This window comes from Rhinolophus ferrumequinum, chromosome 13 (assembly GCF_004115265.2).
Source record: "Rhinolophus ferrumequinum isolate MPI-CBG mRhiFer1 chromosome 13, mRhiFer1_v1.p, whole genome shotgun sequence".
Lineage (NCBI taxonomy): Eukaryota > Metazoa > Chordata > Mammalia > Chiroptera > Rhinolophidae > Rhinolophus > Rhinolophus ferrumequinum.
This window is the reverse complement of record NC_046296.1, coordinates 60,579,627-60,603,420: the sequence shown is the minus strand read 5'-3', so window position 1 is coordinate 60,603,420 and position 23,794 is coordinate 60,579,627. Positions and strand designations below refer to the sequence as shown.

General features: G+C 38.1%; 1 protein-coding gene across 1 annotated transcript in view; it reads right to left on the bottom strand.

Annotated features, from left to right (window-relative positions):
• Positions 1–5,756: 5,756 nt before the first annotated feature.
• SMC6 (structural maintenance of chromosomes 6) overlaps positions 5,757–23,794 on the bottom strand; it is a 65,247-nt gene continuing 47,209 nt past the window's right edge. The window contains exons 21-27 of the mRNA XM_033124579.1: positions 21,206–21,343; positions 20,028–20,173; positions 16,845–16,970; positions 13,795–13,900; positions 9,296–9,448; positions 7,522–7,619; positions 5,757–6,262 (exon numbers count right to left, since the gene is read on the bottom strand). Of these exons, the coding sequence (XP_032980470.1) occupies positions 6,148–6,262; positions 7,522–7,619; positions 9,296–9,448; positions 13,795–13,900; positions 16,845–16,970; positions 20,028–20,173; positions 21,206–21,343 (882 nt within the window). The 3' untranslated portion in view covers positions 5,757–6,147. The remainder of the gene's footprint in view (positions 6,263–7,521; positions 7,620–9,295; positions 9,449–13,794; positions 13,901–16,844; positions 16,971–20,027; positions 20,174–21,205; positions 21,344–23,794) is intronic.

Genomic DNA, 23,794 nt, shown 5'->3' with positions numbered 1-23,794 from the left:
TTGCCACATGTAGCTCGTATAGTATCAGACAGTAAGGTGCGACAGAATTCATTTTTAATGGGCGCTTCCCCCCCTCCATACTGTTCCTTTGTCTGTCTTACGATCATTAAATAAGACCAGAGACCAGGGCCTAATGATCCCATTCATCCATTCAACAAGAAACCACAGCACACACACAGGATACCGACGGGGCCTGAAACACTGACACAACCAAGCTCCTGCCCCCAGAGAACAGTTCCAAGCACTAATAATTCAATGTCCCAGTTCCCTTAACCCCGGTGCTAGGTGAGTCCAAAGTGGGGGCAGGGAGAGATGGGGGGTTCAGTACCTCCGACACTTTCGCCCGACTAAGGGAGGAAGGGGTGGACGAGGTGCTGGGGAGGCTCCTTATGACAGCACTCGGTTGGAGTCACTCTGGGCAATGAATTCAGAGCAAATCGTCACTGACCACCTACTATGCAGCCGACACCATTCTTAATTCTTACCGAGGGGAAGAGACAGGAACCACACACACACACACACACACACACACACACACACACACACACTCCAATTGTATGATCAATGAAGAAATGCACAGCCAGCTAAGAGGGATGGAAAGCGATGGGAGGCAGAAGTGACGACGTGTGATAGGGTGGGTAGGTGACATCTGAAGTGAGATCTGAAGTGAATCACGTGGATATTCGGAACTCTTACGGAAAACAAAGCTCCCTGCAGACTGATGGGTTCTTTTTATAAACAAAATGGAGAAATCGGGCCAGCAAGGGGACATCTTGTTACTGGCTTGTTCCAGGCCTCAGGGCTCTGGTGGTGTAGACGGTGCAGCCACCACACAGCAGCCCAGCAGTCCTGGCGCAGGGTAAGAAGACTGCCCTCGGGCCCGGCATCCCCCGCCTGGGTACACTGCCCCAGGACACTCTCACAGAGGGCCAAGAGGGGATGTGTCCCAGCGTGTCTGGGACAGCTGTGTTGTGGTGTGGGAATTAGAGTTCTAGGGCTCATGTCTAGAGGAATTGTAAGTGAAATGGGAATGCATCCTGTGGCTTTCTACACGTCAGCTAGAAGCAACAGACTGATGTACACACAGCAACATGGACGACGCTAATTTTTTTTCTTTTAATGCTGAATGGGGATAAAAAAGAAACAATAGAATCTATTGCACAGTGTAATATATATACATGAAAAATACATTCTCCCAAAAGAACACCAAAGTCACGTAAAAGAAAGGGGAGTATCACATGATAATGGTTGTTAGGGGTAATGGGAATGGTTCCGTTACTTTTGCTTCACAAGAACTCACCTCCCAAACTCAGTGGCTTAAAACAAAAATCATCATTTTGTTATTTCCCAAGGCCTCTGTGGGTCAGCAACTTGAGACGGGTTCACGGGGAGATTCTGGCTTGAGGGCCTGTGGGGACAGAGCCAGGAATGCAGTTTCCAGGCTCTCGGCCTCACGTGGAAAGGTGCTGGCTCAGGTAGTAAATGGCCATCAACTGTGACTGGATGGCCATCAGCTGTGGCTAGTTGGTCGTCAGCTGTGAGCCATTGGCCACTAATATAACTGCTGTGGTGACACTAGCAGAAAATGGGGGCCTAGCAAGAAGATGGTGGCTGAGCTAGCAAGAGCGGATTGCAGTTAGCACGGCGGATTGCAGTTAGCATGTGAGGTTGGTTGGCAGAGAAGCGGACGGTGGGTTGCGGATAGTGTGGCTCCTGCTTCCTGTGTCTCCAACCCAGCCGCCAGTGAGAATATAGTGGTATGACTCCCCTATCTATGGTCCGTGGGTGTTCTTTTCGGCCTCACCATATCCTGTGTTCCTATGTGGGGAACAGGATCAGAGACCCCACATGACACCCTGCATGACAGGTACAACGTCTCCTTAGGGCCTTTCTTGAAAGCAAGAGTTTCTCAAATATTTTGAGCACACAATTTGGGTTACCCCAGCATTTTGCAGGTGAAATAGAGCTCTCTCCAGTCCTGTTGTTTTTCATTCTTACACTTACCAGTGTAGTCACCCATCCAGTACCAGTACGCGCACTCCACCTCCACACCCTCCTTCTCTCTATGAATGACACCACCATTCATCGGGGTGTTTGGGGCCCAGGCCAGTTACCCTTGATTCCGCTTTAAAACTCCGCAGCATTTTCATCCACAAGTGCCACTGCCTCCAGATTTCAAATTTGCATGTTTCTATATCCACTATTTTAGTCTAAGCCACCATGACCTCTTACCTGGGGCACTGTAAGAGCCTCCAAATTGCTTGCTCTTTCTACATTAGGCACACTCCACTCCTGATCTAGTCACACAGCAGCCAGAGCGAGTCTTTGAAAATGCTTCCTGGATCAGGTCTGAGAATGTGCTTAGGATCTCGGCTGACCTCGCTTTTCTGCCTCTGAACCTCCTCCCCTGCCATCCCCTTTGCTCACGAAGCTCCATCCATACCGGCCTCACGATCACTGCACAAGAAGCTCCCTCACCCTACGGCCTTTGCACTCATTTCCTCTGCCAGAAACTGCTGCCCTGCATCTCCCACTCATTTCAGGCCTCTGCTTAAATCACCTTCTGCAAAGTCTTCCCTTAACGCTCCAGCTCCATCCGAAATACCACTCAACTCTCAGCTCCTCCCCGCTTTATTCATAGCAATTACCATGATCTGAAAGCATATACAGGACTGTTTCCCTAACTAGACTGTAAGCTCCATGAGGGCAGATGTAGTATGACTCACAGTAGTATTCCCAGAACTTTAAGTACCTGCTAGCACATGGCAGGAACTTAATCATTCATAATGAATCAATCTCTACATTCTTAAACTGGAGAAAAATTAGGCAGCAACAGTCCTGCTGAGCTTGCGGATTAGTGAGTATGCTCAGGCCACCTTAGTCTGCATGCATTCTATCCAGATGTCCTAACCATAGGTTACGTGTCAGTATTATATATAATTAAGAAAAAAAATTCATTTGCTGACTCAAAGAAACATCTGAAATTTATATCCACATTATTACTTTTTAAAAAAACCTGTTCCTATTAAGTATTTTTATATATCTTCAAGTCCATGGTCATTTAGTTGAAGTCATGGAATTTCAGTAACTGTTTAAACTTTTAGAATTGTAAGTTTCAAACCAATTCTCCTGAAAATCTGACTTGGTCAAAGTATAGGCATGTATGTAACATATAAACAAGTCATATATCTAAACAGAAAATTATTGACTCAGGACATAATAAATTATTCTAATTTGTACCATAATCTAACTTGTACTCAAACTTTTAATCGGACACTCGGGATCCCTGGGTTTTCATCATACGAGGTCGGACAATTAAGTTTGTGAACTCATCGTAGAAAAAGTGCCACACACCTCATTGCTGGATATCACTATGGTCACCTTCGAAGTACTCCCCTTGGGAAGCTATGCACTGATGCCAGCGCCTAGTCCACCCTTCAAAGCAATTTTGGAACTCTTTCTGGAATGGCCATCAGAGCTGTCACCGTATTACCCTTGATGTCCCGAATGTCATCAAAATGTCTTCTCAGTATTTCCTTTATCTTCAGGTAAAGAAAGAAGCCATGGGGGCCAGATCAGGTGAGTAGGGAGGGTGTTCCAATACAGTTGTTTACTGGCTAAAAACTCCCTCACAGACAGTGCCGTGGGAGCTGGTGCGTTGTTGTGATGCAAGAGCCATGAATTGTTGGCGAAAAGTTCAGGTCATTTTGGTCTTTTTCACACAGCCGTTTTAGCATTTCTAAATAGTAAACTTGGTTAACTGTTTGTCCAGTTGGTATAAATTCTTAATGAATAATCCCTCTGATATCAAAAAAGGTTAGCAACATCGTTGCAACAAGTTTGAGAATTGTCACCTTGTAGTCAGCAATATTTCTGTTCCAGCTCATGAGTCATGGCCAATAGTTTCTGACTCAGAATTGAAGCACTTGGGTCTGCATAAATAAACAGCCCAGGCATTCTGAAGACATGCAAAAACAAATACAAGACACTGAAACACGAGGCAGGGAGAGACGAAACTTGAAAAATACCTAAGCCAGCAATGCCGGAATCTTTGGTGTTGATTATCTGTTTGAGTAACTATTATTTACACCTTGGTTTACAAAACCTCATTGCATTTGTCACGTTAGGGATGATTTCCATCATGTCCACCCCAAAGATTGGAGAAGGCAGGGTGTAGAGGCTCAAGAAGCATTTCTTCCTCGTTTCCTGGGACTTCCTTACTCAGTTCAGTCACAGCTGCTCTGAACTAGGGGTTGAGGAATCACTTGTGTGATGTATTTAAATCACTCAACACATATCAACTCAAAGTTTTACTTTTAGAAGTGCCACATATTTTAAATGAACAATTTCCTTTGCTTCTTTTATTCTAACTGATGTTAATATTAATTAGAATATTCATTGAAGATATTTTCATTTAGGATGGTTGAAATAAAAACTCTGTGAGGCCAAAGCAATGAATGATCTTCAACTCGGTAGGAGATGCTTGGGTACCTGATTCCCACTCTGCATTAAGAATCGTAACATTCAGAAACCATGACAAAACTTCAGACACTGAAATTATGCCAAATGCATTATTCTACTTCACATTCTATTTGAAAAGCACATGAACGTTAAAATAATTTTGATGGACATTAGTTATAAATGTGACTAAAAAAAAAATCAGACTTTGTATGGTTGCTGGGGGATATTTAAAACATCTCTTCCTGTAAATGCTTACATTAGAAAAACACAAGTTTTTGGACTTCTCAGTTGCCAGCTGATCTCATTAAGACTAAGTTAAAACTCCCTGCCTCCACCAAAATAAAAAAACAAAATCCGGTTTTTCACAGTAACTATTGAAGAAGTGCTGCTTTTAAAATACTGCTTTTTCCCCTAAAACACCTCCTTTTCAATTTCCTAAGTATTGACTCCTACCAACATAGGGAATGCTTCTTGTTGGATATCCATGTCTTTTAAAACAGTTTTAACACTAATACTGGTATCAAACAGAGAATAAAGGCAGGAGTCCTATTCATGCTTTCTTTAAAAAAAGAAAAAGCTCATAAATGCCATTTCTTCCATACACTATATTTTACCATTCTAAGAGGCACGTTTTTTAAAGAACTCTGTAATCAGGATGTGTCTTCTAATGGATGCCAGCTCACCATCAGCAGGCTGGCCCTGGCCCCTGGCTCCTTCCTTCTCCAGCGGGAGCCACCCCCCCCCCCGCCCCCCGCCCCGGCCACCGTCCCAGTGTTCCCTGTCCTTCTCCTCAGCCTGGTCTGCAGTGTCTTCCGGCCCGTGTCCTCTGTCAGCTGAGCCGGAGCATGTGTGCCCCTGGACTGAAAACTGAGGGATTTAAACCAGGCAAGCACCCTGCAGGTCAAGGTGCAGAACTGTGTCATAACCCAATCCTGACACGGGTTAGACACTTAGCTGAGTGGACGACAGTGAAAGGACTGAGAGAAAGGCGCTGTGTCTGAAATGGCGGTGCTTTAGTGTTTCCTAAGTGTGTTCCGTAAGTGTCTTACAGACGGCATGTTAAATTTGATGAAATACAGTAACTAAAAGTACAGCCCAAATCTACGGTCATATCTCTAGGGTTAAAAATCACCTGTGTGCAGGGATTCTGACCAAAGTTTTTACAGTCCTGTGTGCCTCATAATAAGCAAAAACCAGACAAAAACCCACTGTGAACTGGTCCCCGTCCACACACTCTGTGCACCCACCCCCTGCAATGAGAATGTAAAATTCTGGAAAAGCAAAACTAAATAGAATCAGGTAATTAAACTTTTATTTTAATTCTTACAAAATACTATAGAAATGAACCCAAATGAAACAGATATGTACATGTATATATGTACAAAATTTTACTTCTGAAAAAGAATGTATAAAAGTAGATGGTTAAAAATAAAACACAGAAACAAACTTAAAAAGATTTAAAACCAGTACTATGACACTGATTTTCTCAAAGTAAAGTAATAGTAATTTTAAATTGCCAGTTGTAGTTGGTTTGGCGTATTTACATATTTTATTGTGGTTAGCTATATAAAGTAATCTCTTTTATTTGAGAATATCTTTAGTTTCATTTTATTCCATCAAATAGCCCTGAATTTTTTTCCTTTTACAAATCTTTCAACATGAGGATATGGCATATTAAGTTACAAATCAACTTCGATTTTCTTCTTCCTCTTGAGTCACAGGTCGAAAAGGCAAGGTCATTTGTCCTCTTTCAGGATCAGACATTCGAAGAATTCTAATCAGTTTACTTGATGGAAGTGAGCTAGAGGAAGTAAAATTAATTACTGAAATTTCCAGGAATTTTTTTTCACATTACAAAAAAATTCTGTCACTATATCATGAAACTATGAATCTAAATGTCTGTTATCTGTTAATAAGGGGTATGTTGAATATCTGAAGTTCCAGGAGAAATAAGGAAATTTGTTTTCATTTTTAAAAATTAAAATGCCATGGGTTTTCAGTTTGGACGAAAAAGAAAATGAAGGCAATTTATGTATCAACTATTTCCAACTGTTCTTGTATAGTCAGAAAGGAGTTAACTTGAATATTTCCAATCACAAATTTAAATCCCTATATGATCAAAGTGACCACTTTAGAGAGGGAATATTGACTTTATAAGTGACATAGGGCCTAACACCTTAAGTAGAGCTCTTTAGAAAGACTGGTACTTATAACCAACCAGGAAAAGAGAAATAGAATTACTAAAATTATTTTACATTAGTTGGTCACGATAACCACAGACAAGAAGATTGAAAATAGAATAGAAACAACCCAATAATCATTCAAATCAACTTTGCTTCTGTTAAGAAGGGACAGGACACAAACAAAATTTTAAATATGTAAAAAAAAAAAAATTATGTTAGATCTCAGGAACCAGTACAGGGGCTAATTTTTTCATTTCTTTGGTCATTTATGCATTTGCACTTTAAAAATTAAGAGTATAGGGCCGTCCGGCTCAGGCGGTTAGAGCTCCATGCTCCTAACTCCGAAGGCTGCCTGTTCGATTCCAACATGGGCCAGTGGGCTCTCAACCACAAGGCTGCCAGTTCAATTCCTCGAGTCCCGCAAGGGATGGTGGGCTCTGCCCCCTGCAACTAAGATTGAACACGGCACCTTGAGCTGAGCTGCCTCCTGGATGGCTCGGTTGGAGCGCGGGCTCTCAACCACAAGGTAGCCAGTTCGACTCCCGCAAGGGATGGTGGGCCTGCAACTAGCAATGGCAACTGGACCTGGAGCTGAGCTGCGCCCTCCACAACTAAGATTGAAAGGACAACAATTTGACTTGGAAAAAAGGCCTGGAAGTACACACTGTTCCCCAATAAAGTCCTGTTCCCCTTCCCCAATAAAATCTTTAAAAAAAAAAACTTAAGAGTATAAAAGATTTATTTTTCCTCTTTTATATACTTGAGAAATATATACATATACATAATATGTACAATATATAATAAATATATATACACACATATATAATATATATTATACACACACACACACACACACACACGAGTTTTTAAAAGTTACCTCATGCTTTGAGGAGTCAGCAAGATAAACTGTCTGAAACGCTGGGAATCTGCCATCTTCAGGATCATGTCCATTGCAATTCTCCGGTTAACCATATCCTGAAGAACAAAGGCAGAAGGTAGGGTTGCTGTAGTGTGAGTCACATTCCTGTACAAATGCTACTCTTGGCTATTACAAAGCCCTGGATTTTTATCCAGGGATCATCCATTACCTTATCTCTAATGCCAAGCACAGGGAAAGATAATACCCAAAACTATTAGGAGAAAATAACTGAATACATACATCTTCCAGGTCATTTCTATAGTCAAAGTATTTATAAGCGTAACTCCCTCCCACAAACATACTTAGCAATTTAAAGGAGAAAATATTCAAAACACACAATGTTATAGGATGAATCTCATTTGTACAGTAATAGTCACTCAGAAGAGTATCACAAGTGGCTAGTGTAAATTTACTCTCTCAAATTTTCCCTCAAAGATTAAGGTGTTTTAAAAATTCTGTCCCTACCTCCTTCACCTTCTAAATTTTGTACAATGGAAACCAATTTGAATTTAAAATAAGTTAAACAGCACATCAGCATAAAGAAAAATAATGTTTAGTTATAACAGGTTTTGAAACTAAATGAATTAAACTGTGTGCTTACATTTTCTGAGTTAAATAACAAAAAGTCTCAGGTATGATGAATTTGAGAGACCGGTGACTTACTGGATGTCGTCTGACAGGTAGCTGGGCATATGGCTCTACAGGGTAAGAGACATGTCGAGAACGATACTTACATCTGGGAGGTATGCAAATGTAGGCAGCAGTGTGGGGAACTGGGCTATTGTGTGCGTAGGGTAGGCAGAGTATGTTATCCAGAAAAATCAACAATAGTATCAAAACTAAACAATAAGTAAGACCTTAAACATTTAAGGGCAACAAAATTAGAGGAGGAAGAACCAGGTAAGAGGAGCGTAGAAACCAGCAAGAAGATACATTTTAAAAGATGGAGGATAGATTTGTGGTGCCAAATACTTCCAGAATTAAAGTAAGATGAAAAGTTCATTTGTGATTTTTGCTTAACCAGTTTTGCTGCAGTGCAGTCTAACAGATTACAGTGGCTTCAGGAAACAATGAGGTATGGAGAAGTAAAGGGAAGGATGCGTAATCTGGAAGGACTTACTAATGCCTGCACCATGCAAGACTTCGCTGGAAGTCCCACTACAAGCCTATGAGGTAGGCAGGATTAATAACAGCTTATTTTATAGACGAAAAAACTGAGATCAGAAAAGGACAAATACTTTGCCCAAAGTCATTTAGGTAGTTGGTGGCAGAGACAGGTGTCAGTCTTAGGTTTTTTAACTTTGAAGTCAAACGTTCCCACCCCCTTGTGTTACTATCTACTGCACTTTGAAAAGTGACAGTGAAGGAAGGGAGAGAACGAACTGCGGCTAGCGTTAATTAAAGCAAGGGGGGTGAACTGCTTAGAATTTTTGGTTAAAACGGAAGATAGAAACAAACTGGGGAAGAGGCCAAAGGACAGTCCATCTGGTGGCGGGTGAGGAAATCCCTGATGGAACGGAAGAGGACGAAATCCAGGACAGGGTCTCTGTAGGTGTATTAGGATAGCAAGCACGAGAACTAGAATTCTTTAATTCTTCCTTACCACTTAGCACGGATTCAAGTGTCCGGGCAGAACCTTTTCTATTATGGGTAAAGCTAAAGAATTGTTTCCTTTCAAAATATACATCCACTTCCCACCCAAAAAATTAGAGAATTTAAAATTTAACACTACCATGTAGACATCAAACTCGTCCAGGCATCTGAAAGGAGATTCAGCAATGGACCACAGAGAGAGAATGAAGCAAACTGTGGAAAAGGAACGTTCACCTCCAGATAAGGCTCTCATGTCATTGAAAGCAGCTCTGTTTCCTTCTCCTGGCTGAACCTTGAATGAGTGAAAAAAAAAAAAAAAAGGTATAGAGAGTCATTAAATTCTTTACAGAAACAGTTGGCTAACGTTATGACATCTATTCCATTTGAAATCCTTTACAGTAAAACAGTGAGCTATAAGAGTATAACGATGTTTTTTGTTTTACTGTAAGAGAATCATATTGAAAACATTTTCTCACCATAACTGGATCTAACATACTAAAATTCCAAAGGCTTAATAACAACAATGCAATGTTAGGCAAATGTTAGTGATGAAAATAAATAACTTACACTCATCTTTCTGAAGTTGTTAAGTTTTCCCCCGGCGCTAGCTTTACTGAGATAAAATTGACGTGTAAACTGGAAGTTTAAGGTACAGGATGTGATGATTTGATATATGTATACATGGTAAAATAATCACAATAAGGTTAGTTAACACATCCATCCATTCAGTTCCTTTTTGTGTGTGTGTTGTGATAACTTTTAAGATCTGCTCTCTGAGCAACTTTCAAGTATACAACACAGTATTGTTAGCTATAGTCACCATACTGTCCAGGCATAGAACCAGACACACAGACCAATGGAACAGCATCGAGAGCCCAGAAATAAACCCATGTACATGTGGTCAACTACTACTTGACAAAGGAGCCAAGAATATACAGTGGGGAAAGGACACTCTCTTCAATAAACGGTGCTGGGAAAACTGGATATTCTCATGCAAAAGAATGACACTGGACCTCTATCTTCACCACTTACAAAAACCAACTCGAAAGACTCGAAAGAACCAACTATTAAAGACTCAAAAACAGAAGACACGAAACAAAACTTCTAGAAGGAAACATAGGGAAGAGTGTATTCATCTCACATAACATATACCCTCTGACCACCTCTTCACCCACTTTCCTAGGTCCCTATACCTGGTAACCACCATTCTGCTTCCATGAATTCGGCTTTTTTAGATCCTACATATAAGTGAGATTATACAGTATTTGTCTTTCTGACTAATTTCGCTTAGCAGAATGCCCTCAAGGATCATTCATTCTTGCCACAAACGGCAGGAGTTCCTATTCCATTGTGTGTGCATGTGTGTATATGTCACATCTTTATCCACTCATCTGTCAGCAGACAGGTTGTTTCCATGTCTTGGCTACTGTGAATAATGCTGCAATGAACACTGGGGTGCACATATCTCTGCAAGATAGTGATTTCACTTCCTTTGGATATATACCCAGAAGTGGAATTGCTGGATCATACAGTAATTTTATTTTTAATTTGTTCGGGAACTTCACACTTTTTCCATAGTGGCTGCACCAATTTACATTCCCACCAAGAGGCATGCAGATTCCCATTTCTCCACATCCTCAGCAACACTTGCTAGTTCTTGTCTTATTGATAATAGGCATTCTGACAGGTGTGAGGTGATAACTCACTGTGTTATGATTTGCATTTCCCTGATGATTAGACATGTTGAGCATTTTTCATGTACATTTGTATGTTGGACATTTGTATGTTTCCTTTGGAAAACGTCTATTCTGGTCACTTGCCAATTTTTAAATTGGATTTTTTTTGGTTATTGTATTGTATGAGCTCCTTATATATGGATATTAACCTCTTATCAGACATATGGTTCGCAAATATTTTCTCCCATTCCATAAGTTGCCTTCATCGTTTCTTTTGCTGTGCAGAACCGTTTTAGTGTGATGTAGTTTCCCTTGTTTATTTTTGCTTTAGTTGCTTGTGTTTTGGTGTCAAATCCAAAAAAAAATCACTGCCAAGAACAGTATCAAGAAGCTTCTACCCTACGTTTTCTTTTAGGACAAGATTTAAAACTATGTTACAAAGCTATAATATTCATTAAGTGTGATGGCTCAGCGTTGTTCTTTTTTCTTAACATTGCTTTGGCTATCGGGGTCTTTTATGGTGCCGTATGAATTTTAGTACGGTTTTTTCTATGTGAACAATACTATTGGTCTCTAGGCATAAATTGTGCAGAATCTATCAACAGCCTTGGGTAGTCAGGACATTTGAACAATGTTAACTCTTCTGATCCATGAACACCAGATATCTTTCCATTTGCTTGTGGCTTCTTCACTTTCTTTCATCAATGTGTTAGAGTTGTCAGTGTACAGATCTTTCAACTCCTTGGTTAAACTTAGTGTAAGTATTTTATTGTTTTTGATGCTACTGTAAAGGGGATTGTTTTGTATATTTGTAAGTGCCCACATAATCTTCTGTACTTGTATTACAGTGACATCTAGTGGTTAAACTGCTTTAGAAGCAGTTACTGAATGTCAAAAAGACACAAAACTTAAATAGGCTCACACAGCCAAAGAATGCAGCAGCAATGAGCTGAAGTTCATAAAATCTCTTAGAAAAATTCCCCTTTAATAAATAAGGATTCAAGGGAACACTAAAAAAGCAATTAATGAAATAAATAGTCAACTTTCGCACAATTTCCTGAGAAGACGGTTAAAGGAACATTAGAAGGAACTGTATTTCATTCTGACAGAATTCCACATACACATATATGCAACACAAAGTGGAAAAAGAAAGAGCAACGACCTGTTTTAGATCATGACGTTTTATCACGTGTTTTAGCAGACACATAGCTTCATATATTTTCCAAACCACTATGAAAAATTATATAGCTCTCAATGAGCTTTCATTTATTTTTAAAAATTTTCTAAGCGTTATAAAAAATTCTGAATTTAAACACACACTGAAATCTTATCTTTATCATCTGTAAGTCTGAATCAGCTATGGAAATCCAAATGAAAAAGCAACATTAACACAAGCAGTAAAAAGCAAAACCAACCAAACAAAAAAACCCCATATAAAAGTAAGAACTAATAGGATACAATCTTCCGCTCTAAAACTGCACTTTTGTATCAGTAGAATGAACAAAGCCCTAAATGAATTATGGAGATCTAAATTTTATCCCAGATCTATTACTAACTTATCATGGGACTTCAGTCTCAGTTTCCTTTTTAGAAAAATGAAGACCAAATAACTAGATTCTTAAAACAGTAATATTCTTTTTGAATTACAGGGATGATAAAGTCAGAAAATCTAGTAGCTTCAGTTGTCTTGCCCAGTTAGCTCTGGGGATAAATTACCCAAACACTCCTAATACTTTCTTTTTTTGTTTTATTTTTATTAGAGTATAAAGTATAAAGAAACACAAAGCTTAAGTGTTCAGCTCAAATTTTCACACACACACACACACACACACACACACACACCCCGGGTAACCATCGTGCAGATGGAGACAGAACATTTGTAGCCTCTCAGTAGATTTTCTGTGTGCTCTCCCAGTCACTACCAGCCCCCAAAAGGTAACCACTATTTTGACTTTAATCACACAGATGAATTTTACCGGTTTGTTGAAGAGTGGAATTGCTTTAATAGACAACACCAGACAGGTTTCTAAATCAGTTCTCCCAAATTAATCAGACTCCCACTAGCAGCTCTCAGTCCACACCTGCACCCACACAAGACATTACCCGCCCTGTTCATTTCAGTCACACATAGCAACGTGATAGTAACTTATGGTACCAATTTGTATTTCTCTGATGACTAACAACACTAAACACTTTTTCATGTGCTTATTTGCCATTTGGATATTTTAATTTCTGAAGTTCCTGTTTAAGCCTCTTAATCATTTTTAAACGTGTTGTCATTCTTTTTCTTTATTGCTATTATTCTTTAAAAATTTTAGATATGAGTCCTGTGTTAAATATACGTATTGCAAATTCTTACTTATTCTAAGTATTAAAATGGAAACATACGATTTATGGCAACTAAGAATAGTAAGCGATCATCTGAAACGTTTGCTCCAATTATTTAGCGTGAGCGGTGCTCTTGACCTCCCGACTGTATCAGCTCTAATGTTGTATCCCACATTCCCTCTTTTAATGCAGGTAACTATGAAAGAATACATAAACACAGACTCTACAAAGTTGGCTGCGGTGGCTTTCTTTGTCCAAAAGAGGCCAGATCTAGGAACACCTACAGAAATCAGTACAAACACAGTTACATGGGGCAGAACATTCTCTGAGAAATCTGTTCTTGGCTTCCTACAGTGGGAGACCAGAGAATGTGGACCTTCTTTAATGTCCCACATAATTTAAAAAAGAAATCAGTGGAGTGGAAATAGAAGGTAAACACTTGTCACTGAAATAAAATTCCTAATTTTCATCGTAAGAAAATAATGTGGTTGTCTGGAGGAAATACTGAAAAATGTTAAAAATAAAAAACTACAACAGCAACTTTAGCCAATAAGGTCAACTTAATTTTCAACACTTTGGCAAAGCATCAGCTAATTTTCCTAATAATTAACATGCAAAGAACTGACATACTTACTGATATAGTAAGAGTTTCATTTTTGTGGTCAAAATTCATTTTTCCACAATAGGCCCGCTGAGATAATAAGTTGTCAAAGTACAATTTGCATCGTAAAGTCAAACACCTTGAAATAAAGAAATTAGGTACATTAAAAATAATACAAAGATACAGAAGCATATATTCAGCATGATCTTTAAACCAGCAAGACCAGACAGACATATGCCAAAAGGTTAACACTGGTTGCCAATTTAATAGTGGAATTTTAGGTGATTTTTTTCCATCATTTTTAAATTTCATTTGCGTCTCTAAATTTTTTACCACAAACATCTATAAAATGAACAAAGATGTCACCGTACATTTAATATATCCCATTATATTAAAGTCAGTCCATATGGATGTATCAATTCATCAGCTATTTTTTATAAGGCATCACCCTAATACAGAAGACATCGATCTTGTCCTTGAGAGGATTCAGCTAGCAGTGTTAAGATAGTGGGTAAGAGACCTATCCATTTGCCTTTCTCCTCTCTCCTTTATAGTAGCGAAAAGGGTGAGGGCAACAACCTCTTAATCATTTTCTATCTATTATGCTTTACGCACTGCACTGCCTTGCGCCATACGATGCCACTGTGCCTTCTCTGTGTATTATCAGAGGGTATTCTACTGTAAGGCAGACCTCTCCCTTCTTCTTCATTATTTATTTACTTATCTACATTTCTATTTGTCAGGATGGAATCACAGATTCTTATTTTACTCACTAGATTATCATTTATTATTTATTTATTTTGGTCCTCAAATTGTCCCAGATTCCGCCAATGGGAGCCCCTTTGATCCGCCTCCTATGTTCTTGTATCACGAGTCCACATTTCCTTGAGTACTTCCTTACTTTCTGGCATAGCAAGATCATTTGCACCTTCCCTACCTACCGCTAGAATCAGCCATTTCTCCAAGGAGCCTTGATTCCTCTTGGGTGGAGAATGGTATTTAGAATATAAGATCTGAAAGATAACAGACTGGCTATTTTTCTTAAAATTTTTGCTCCTTAATGAGTCAAAGGCTTATTTCTTTAGAGTACCTATCATTCTGTTCTTTTCTCTAATGCCTTTCCTAAACTGCACTAAATCACCACACTAGAAAATAATGACAGCCTGAGTTTTCTTTTGTGCCAGAGCAACTAATGTTGGCTGGCTTTCAGAATTTTCTGTTAATTTTTTTCTTTCAATACTGATGTGTCTTCTTCAGTTGCTTCCATTTACGAGATGTCTAAAAGAGAGACTTTCCTCATAAAATAGCAAGATGGAGACAGACAATTTTTAAAATTTGATCATTCTTATTCTACCTCCTAAGACTGCGTAAACAATATAAAACATATCAATGATGAAGAAACATAGAGAGGTAATAAACTGCGAGAGCAACATTTTTACAGAAAATATTTTAAATATAAATTTTCTGGATAACCATAAAAAACAAATCCTATTGCTTCTGGAAAACATGTAGTAATATGCATTGCATTAACCCTTCTGTCTGCAACAACTAAAACACTGGCCAAAGTACATGAAACCAGTTTTCAGGCTCTGAGCATCAGACAGCACAGGCAGTTCCAGTCCAACTAATCTCCACAAGATGGGAAACGAAGGAACTGAGCCCTCCAGGTGCCCCGATTACTACTTACTACTTACGGAAAGCGGAAAGGGGAGTGGACACCTCAGTGGAGCCTGAGGCCTCCATGTCTGAGCAGACAGAGCAGGGAGTCTGGGCGGCCAAGGAGCCTCCAGTTCACAAAGCAGAGTCTAGAGAAGAGAGCGCAGCACAGAGAGGCCCCTGGAGGACCTAGAGAGAGCACCCCGAGTCTCAGAATGAGTCCTCTCCTCATCAGTGCATGGCTGTGAAGCTACTACACAGGGAGAGAAATGCCTGGAAGCAGCAGAAGCTGTCCCCGAAGGTCACCCACAGCTGAGAACAGTTCACATTCCCACTCGCAAGAGTGAGAAACCTTGTAACATAACGTAGTACTACAGAGTACGCAGAAGAGCAGGTAGGAAAAACTCAGTCCTCGACTAAAGGCTTCTCTGGCCCTACCTAACAAAACTTAAAAAGCAGCCTCAAAAGGATAAAAACAAACCCTATTTAAGTTCTAGTGACATGTTTATAAAAGTGAAACACACATTTCAAAAACTAACCTGGAGTTTAGTTACATAATATGGTCAAACATGAAAAGCCTGTTTCTCTTTCTGGCTTTATCTGAATTTCCTCATATGCCCTAGAGCTGGATATCTCGAGTCTTAAGATGACAGAGTTTTGGGTATAAAGACAGGTACGGTAGAAAGTACATTATGAGGGGATGCCTCTGGGGAAAATATGTTAAGTGCAGAGACGAGGGTTGCCTTGGATCCAAGCATATCAAGGGCCATCCCTCCCTATAAACTGCCCTCTAGTTTATTTCTGTTGTTGTGATTTTCACTGGGGTCAATTTACTCCTGTGCACCTGTACATTTTTGGGTACGATAATAACATCCAGTTTCCCTAATCCTGTATTCATTCATGTAACCAGTATATATCAAGTGTCAACTGCATTTCAGGCACTGTAGTAGGTACTAGAGATACAGCAGTAAACACAACAGATTCTGCATCCATGGAGCTACACCATTCCCGCTGACCACGGTAAATCAACTCCCATAGTGCTTCCACAGGTCCATCAAAACCTTGCATCCCTTAAGAACATGCAGTGTCCAGGAGGGAAAAAGGCTGACTCAGAACCAATGAGCTCCCATTCAAGGCACCTTTGTATGTAGATAATGACCAGCCATCTATGAATTACCTAGTAAAGGACTTCTAATGGAGTAAAAAGGTGGACAAGCTCGCTGTAAAGGTCTTTTCAAATCCAGAATTCTCTGATTTAATTAGAGGACTGCAAATACTTGCTGACAAAAGTAAGCACTGGCAGCTTCTTCTCTGAATCCTGTAAAGTTCTTTTAATTTAATTTTGATATTTATTAAAGAAGGGATAAGTGAAAACAAAGCCAAAACAAAAATGTATAATATGTGCTAATATTTTTTCATGCACTTACCTTCTAAATTGTTGGTATGTTTTGTATCTGTGGGTCATTATTTCTTCCAGTAATTTAATAAACCTTTTTAAAGTCTTTACTTTATTATCCAGATCAAGATAGGTTTCTTTTGCCTCTTGGTACTGCCTATTTAATGAACAAAATATTAAGTAAATAAACGTCATTCAAAGAAGCATAAAGAAAAGTAAAATCTCAAGTATATTTAAAGGGGAAGAACAGGGAGTCCAGGGAGCGCTGAAGGGGCCCAGCAATAGGGACTTCAAAAATGTCCCCACAAAACACGCTCAGAATGAGAGGGTGCTGCCCTGACTGGGAAGAGCTGTTACCTTAGCAGGGGGTGGGGGCGGGGCAGGAACAAAGTCCGATCCTGGAGAAGGCAGAGAAAGTCCAGGAGGAGGGTGCCCAGTGGGGCCCAGAGGTGGCAGATCTTAGAGAATGCCAGCAAGTATGCACCTTCTAAAAGCGAAGGGCTCACACTGGAAAGCCAGGAACGTTTCCCTCAGGCACAGATGCCACTCACTACAGGACAGAGAAATAGGATTCCCCGCCCCAAATCCCAGTGAACAAACCAATGTCAAGGAGGCAGAGAAGACATGGCTCCTCAGAAATGCTATTACAGAGGGCAACAACTGTGGTTGTAGAAAGGGAGAGAAAGTTCCTGATGAAGTATGGAAGGCAACCCTAGCCAAGGCTCCCACAGCTACCTGTCCCATCCTCCTTCAAATGCCCAGTCCAAGAAAATCCAACTAATTAAAATATGAGTAACGAAACAGGCACAGGCATAGCATCCAAAGATATTTATGGGAAAAAAATAAAAGAGTTGGGAAAGAAAGAGCAGCAACACTCCCTCTGTAGACAAAGAAAACTTCTTAGAACGATGATGTGAGAACAAAGCAGATAAAAACTGTAATGAATACCATGAATTAAAACAAAACAAAATATGACACAAGTGCTCCCAGGAAGGAATACCTCATGGCAGAAATAAAAGAACTAAAAGAATAGATAGGTAAAACAACAGAAGGTGATAACCAGACAAGAGGAGACGGTGAAGTGAGAATGTGCAGAACTCAAGGTGGGGGGCAGGTTAACAACAACAACAACAACAAAAAGATAAGACAAAATGAGATGTTGCACAGGCACAAACACACAACACAGAAAACATACTGACAGATATAAAGAACAGAAATGAGAAAAGCAAACAAACTGGGGGAGGAAAAAAACAGATACAATGATTAGCCAAAAATAACTAGAGAAGAAAAAGGATATCCAATATATGTATAAATGAAGACCTTGAAAGAAAACTAAAAACAGAACAAAAAATATATAAAAGTGAAAATATAAGAAAATTTTTAAGAAATAAGGCTTAAATCTACATACTGAAAAAGCAGTGTATACCAAGGAAAGGATTACAGAATCTGACATTTTGGACAAGTTATAGGACTTAATAGATGAGTACTATTATAAACAGACAAGAGACAAAGAATTTTGTATTAGGCTGCACTATTCTTCAAATTCAAAGTCAGAGACAAACAGTTTTGAACACACAAAAATATTATTCATATGGCCATTCTTAAGGAAACACGTAGAGGAGAAACAACTTTTTAAGTGGCTGCATAGCCATCTAGAAAAAGATAAATACATTCCTCACACCAAAAATATTCACAGAAAAATGAGGAAGTACATAAACAGTTCATAGAAAAATAGTCCTTCAGACAAGAAAGAATGTTCAACCACACTTAAGTGAAATGCAAATTAAAATTACACTGAGGTGTATACTTTTTTTGGGAAAGCTATCCATCAGCAAAAAATATACGAGATGATCACAGATTGTTTAGGCTTCGGGGAAACAAACACTGTAACATATTGCTGATTGTGTGCCATTACTTATAAAAGCAAAAGATTAGATTAAAACTAAACTATCCATCAACAGGAGATGGGTAAATATTGTGGAATTATAAAAAATAAGAAACTGTGTATGTACTGATATGAAAAGACCTCCAAAATATATCATTAAGTAAAAGAAAGCAATCTGTAGAAGTTTATACAGTGTGCTACCTTTTGTATCTGCAAGGATGAAAATAACATATTCACATTACTTTGCATTTGCATACAGAAACACTGAAAGCATACTTAATAAATTAATTTAATAAGGTAAAAGTAAAGAAAAAATGGAGATGAGAATAAAGAGGAAATAAAATTTTTCATTTTATGTCTTTTTATATTGTAGTTTTAAAACACTTTATTGTTTACTTTAAAGAGAAACTTCTCACTATTTTTGTTTTCCAATGTTTTCTGAAAATAGAATTGAGATCACTCCTATTCTCAGCCTTTTTTTTTATAGGAAAAGTTCTTCATAAAGTGTAACACCTGTAATTCTCTAGTATAATTTAATCATTATCTTACAGTTGAATACAGTTCTAATTTTTCAGTGTTATAAATAATACTGCAAAAAACATATCCAAATACAAATTATTTTTCTCATTTGGATTATGTTGCAACAAAATTTCTTAGGCAAACTAAAATTTTTTCAAGGTGTTTTTGACATAAACTGCCTTAATATATTTCAGAAACACTAATAATATTTAACATACTATGTATCCTATATATTTTATTTATAATGGATTATCTCAGTCTTCACAACCTCATAAGGGAAGTACTACATTTATACCCATTTTTAGATGAGAAAATGAAGGTTCAGAGATTAGATAATTTGCTGAAGTCACATAAAGAGGTGGAGAATAGCAATTCAAACTGATACTTTTGCTTTAGAACCTGTGCTCTAACCATACTGGAGCTTCCATTTTCATCAGTAACATAAAAATACCCATTTCACTGACATGAAGAGATCTCACTGACATGAAGTATTCCTTCCATCTGGATGTATATGCAAATGACTTCTAATTGTATTGATTTGCAGTTCCTTGATTACTTGTGAAGCTGAACATTTTCATGCCTATATGAATCTTATAGGTATAAAAATGACATTTATGTTAAAATGTCATACTGTAATGAGTTTTATAATAATTCAGAAGACAAAAAGTTAATTATTAATAATACGTATTTGAAAGACTAGTTTAGCTATAACTATATGCCACAGCAACACTTTATCCAAATGTAAGGTTTACATGTAAACGTTTTTTGTCTTGATAACATACTAAAGTAGAAAAGCTACCAACCACTTACCTCATTATTTCCTCTCGATCTCCATGACTAGCACGTTCTGCCTGTATCTTTTGTCTTAATCTATTAATTTCTTTGTCTAGCATTGATGCAGATTTCTGCACTTCTATCCTTTCTGGGCAGATTTGTCTTGCTTGTGACATTTTCTCCTAAGATACAAATGTTTAATGTCTTTAAAACTCTTCTTTGATATAACAATTCATTGTACTATTAGTGCCAAAAAATGCAAAGTAAAATTCTAAATTTATGTTCACAAAATATATTTTAATTACACTTAGTATCAGTGTTATTTCTCTGAGCTTTATATTATGAATACAGTCCAGAGCCATTATAAATCTTCAAGAGAAAATTACGTTACTGTATACAACTTTAATAATTTGTAAGACCTCCCTAACTTCCTGTGAAACAAATTTCAAGCAGCAGTTATGAAAAGTTTGGCACCCAGGGTGCTGAGGTCAGACATAGCTTTCTGTGTGTTTTAGGATGGACACTGAACACCAAATAGTATTAAAAACATAAATAATAAGACCCTCGTGTTTGTAAAATATTTAAAAAATACTCAAAGCACTCATACATAGTACTTATTTTACATTCAGAATATTCCATATAATAAGTCTTGAACAAGTAAGGCAATGGATTACAGAGTTGAAATCGTTTCCTAAGATACATAAAAGCAAAGTTGGAATCGATCTCCTCTAGTTAGACCAAAGTTGCCTTCTTCTTATTCTCCTCCAAAAACAGGGCTGCTGCTCACAGCTGTCAAGAGGGTGTCTGGTAAGTAGGAGCTGAATTCCAGCCCAGCCCACTCCCAAACTACTTAGAGGCGCGGATGACTTTTTCTGACCTAAAGCTGCTATCCACTTGCCAGGCCAGGCACTTAGATACTCTAAGGAGCTAAAGGAGCTCTCTTAGCTGCGAGGGAGTGCCGTTTTCCAAATCCCTCAGAGGCACTAGGCAGGAAAGGCCTCTTCCTGTTGTTTTACTATGTCCCCTCTACAGTGTCCCTAAGCCTCTTCCTCTTGATTCACCAAATCAGCTGTTAACTAACTCTATACTATACAAGAAACAGATATTCATCAGACAACTTGTCTATGTTTGGAAACATGACATTAAGAAAAACATACTTTAAAAAAATGATTAAGTTTATAAACAAAAACATAAAAGAAAAAATGATGGGTAACCTCTAGTTCTTTTTCTTTCATATCCAGTTCTCGTTTCTTTTTATTTAAAGTATCCAAGTGTTCTTTTTGCTTTTCTTCATAATGCTGCTTCCCTCGCCTTTGGTTATCCACTTCAGAATCCGCAAGGTTTAATTCATCCTGTTTGAATAAAGCCAAAATAACTCTGAAGGAAAGATGGTTTTTTAAAAAAAATTACTAGCATAGCTATAACATTAACATACAACTCCATAAAGCAGATGGGATTATGCTGCTTCAAGACGTGTTAGAGTTCATATCCAGATGTGTCGGAATGCAAGTGAGCAGTTTCCCAAAATTAAGACGTTACGTTATTATATTCACATTTATATGTGAAGTCTCCATGTATTATGGGTCTTTCAACTTTATTTGGGTAAACAAGATAGTTTTGTAGGGAGTCACATTAGCCTGAAAAGACTTAAAGGAGGCATAGCTTGGTGAAAGATTTTAGATGATATATGCACATAGCCATTAATTATGGCAGCTTTCTCAAACAACAATCTACAAATTGACGGCATTATTGTCAATCTGGAAGTTTAAAAAAATACCTAGATTTCCAGACTCCACTTTTGGAGATTTTATTTTAGGTCTGGAATACCTGAATCTCAATTTTTAAAATGGCCCCTGATTTAAGAAACACCAAAATAAGTTTAGACCATCAGAGAGTGTGTCCATTGGGTTTGATATACAAAGACCTGTACACAAACGTTTAGAGCAGCTTTATGTGTAATAGCCCCAAACTGGAAATCCATATGTCCATCAATAGGTAAATGAATAAACAAATTGTGGTATATCAAACACAATGGAATACTATTCGGCAATAAAAATGAATTGTTTCAAGTAAAAATATGGATGAGTACTATAATCAAAAAGAATAACTTTTATTCTATTCACTCACTTTTTCTTTCAAAATATGGTGTATACATTATTTTGCTAGACAGTGTGTGTCAGGTTCTGAAAAAGGTCAAACCAAAAAGAAGCAAAAGTACATAATGTGTGATTCCATTATACATAATTCTAGAGAATGTGCAGACTATAGGTTTAATAGAAACCAGTCTGCTGGTTGTAATAGAAAGCAGACTGATGGTTGTTGGGGACAACGGGCGAGGGTAGGGAGGGACAGATGACAGGGGCACAAGGAAACTTTGGAGCATAAAGGATATGTTCCTTTTTCTAACTGTGTGGTGTCCCAGATGCATACATGTCAAAATTTATAAAATCATACACTGTATTTACTGTCTATCAATTATATCTCAATAAAGCTGTTTTAAAAAGGCTCCTGACTTAAGAATCACCAAACTAAATTTTAGTTCGTTTGTTTTTTGAGCCTAGAACTGGCCATTCACATGATTATCACGTTCAGCCTCAAGAGTTACAATTATAAACAGAGAAACAAACACAAACCAAAACAGCAGGAACAGCATCATGAAAGACAGAATATATGGAGACAACCCAAAAAAGGTAAAGAACTTGTGAGGTATCTAAATATGAAAAATATTTACCTCATATAACAGAGGATGTAGGCTATTTCCTCACCTAGGAATATAATGTATTGCATCTTGCTCGTACCGCTAGAAAAACTACCACCCTATGGTAGATGTCTGATAATACATAGCTTTTATAAAAGAATTCCATTAAAAATAAAAATATTGTTACATGAAGGATGGTAAACTGTTCCTTCACTTCAAACAGAATAAAAAAAAATGGGTGCAATTTATGCAGTAGGAAATATTACAATTCGAAATTGGAATAGCTTCTGAAATAGAATCTTTGTTTTCTAAAAGGAGAACTAAGTTTTCTAATCATTTTTGGTAGAAAGTGGCCAAATAAATAGGCCCACATTTGCTGCAGGCAACCAATGCCGGCTTTAGGGAGCCAAAGGGGTAAATTATACTGGAACACATCTGTGCTGGTTCATCTTCCCTCCTAGCAACTTTGGATAAGAAAAGACTTAAATTGTAAAGTAATATTAAAAGAACTATAGATGTTAATATACCTTTCTCCACATTTATCATGGCTGTTTGATTTGTCCTTGCATATTTAATACATTTATGTCCTGGATACCATCAAATCTAAAACTAAAAGGCAAGCAAGAGAGTATTTCATTTAATTTCATTTTATTGATGGTGAAATGGAGACCTAGAGATATTAAAATCCAGTTAATGACATTCATCCTGGTTTTGGGGAGAGGACCAGGATGGATTAGGTCTAAAATTAAGCTTTGATGTAGCCTAAACCTGTAGCATTTCTAACTTTTAAGAAGTAACAGGCCCCCCCCACACACACACAAAAAAGAAGTTACGCCTTTTAAAAACAGGCCGAAATGCTAGTAGGAACAGAATCACTGAAAAATGTTATTGTCTTGGATGCCTAAATAACCAATTTCAGTTACTTAGTGCCATTGAATAAATTTTCACATGTATGTATTATTGCCACTTGTTTCATATAAACCTACATCAATTATGAGGTTTTAAAACACTATAAAACATTAAATCTTGGCATTTTCAAAAGCAGTCACCCTCGATCCAAATAAACTCTCATTATCTGTGTCAGAAACTGAGAAGCCATCTTACC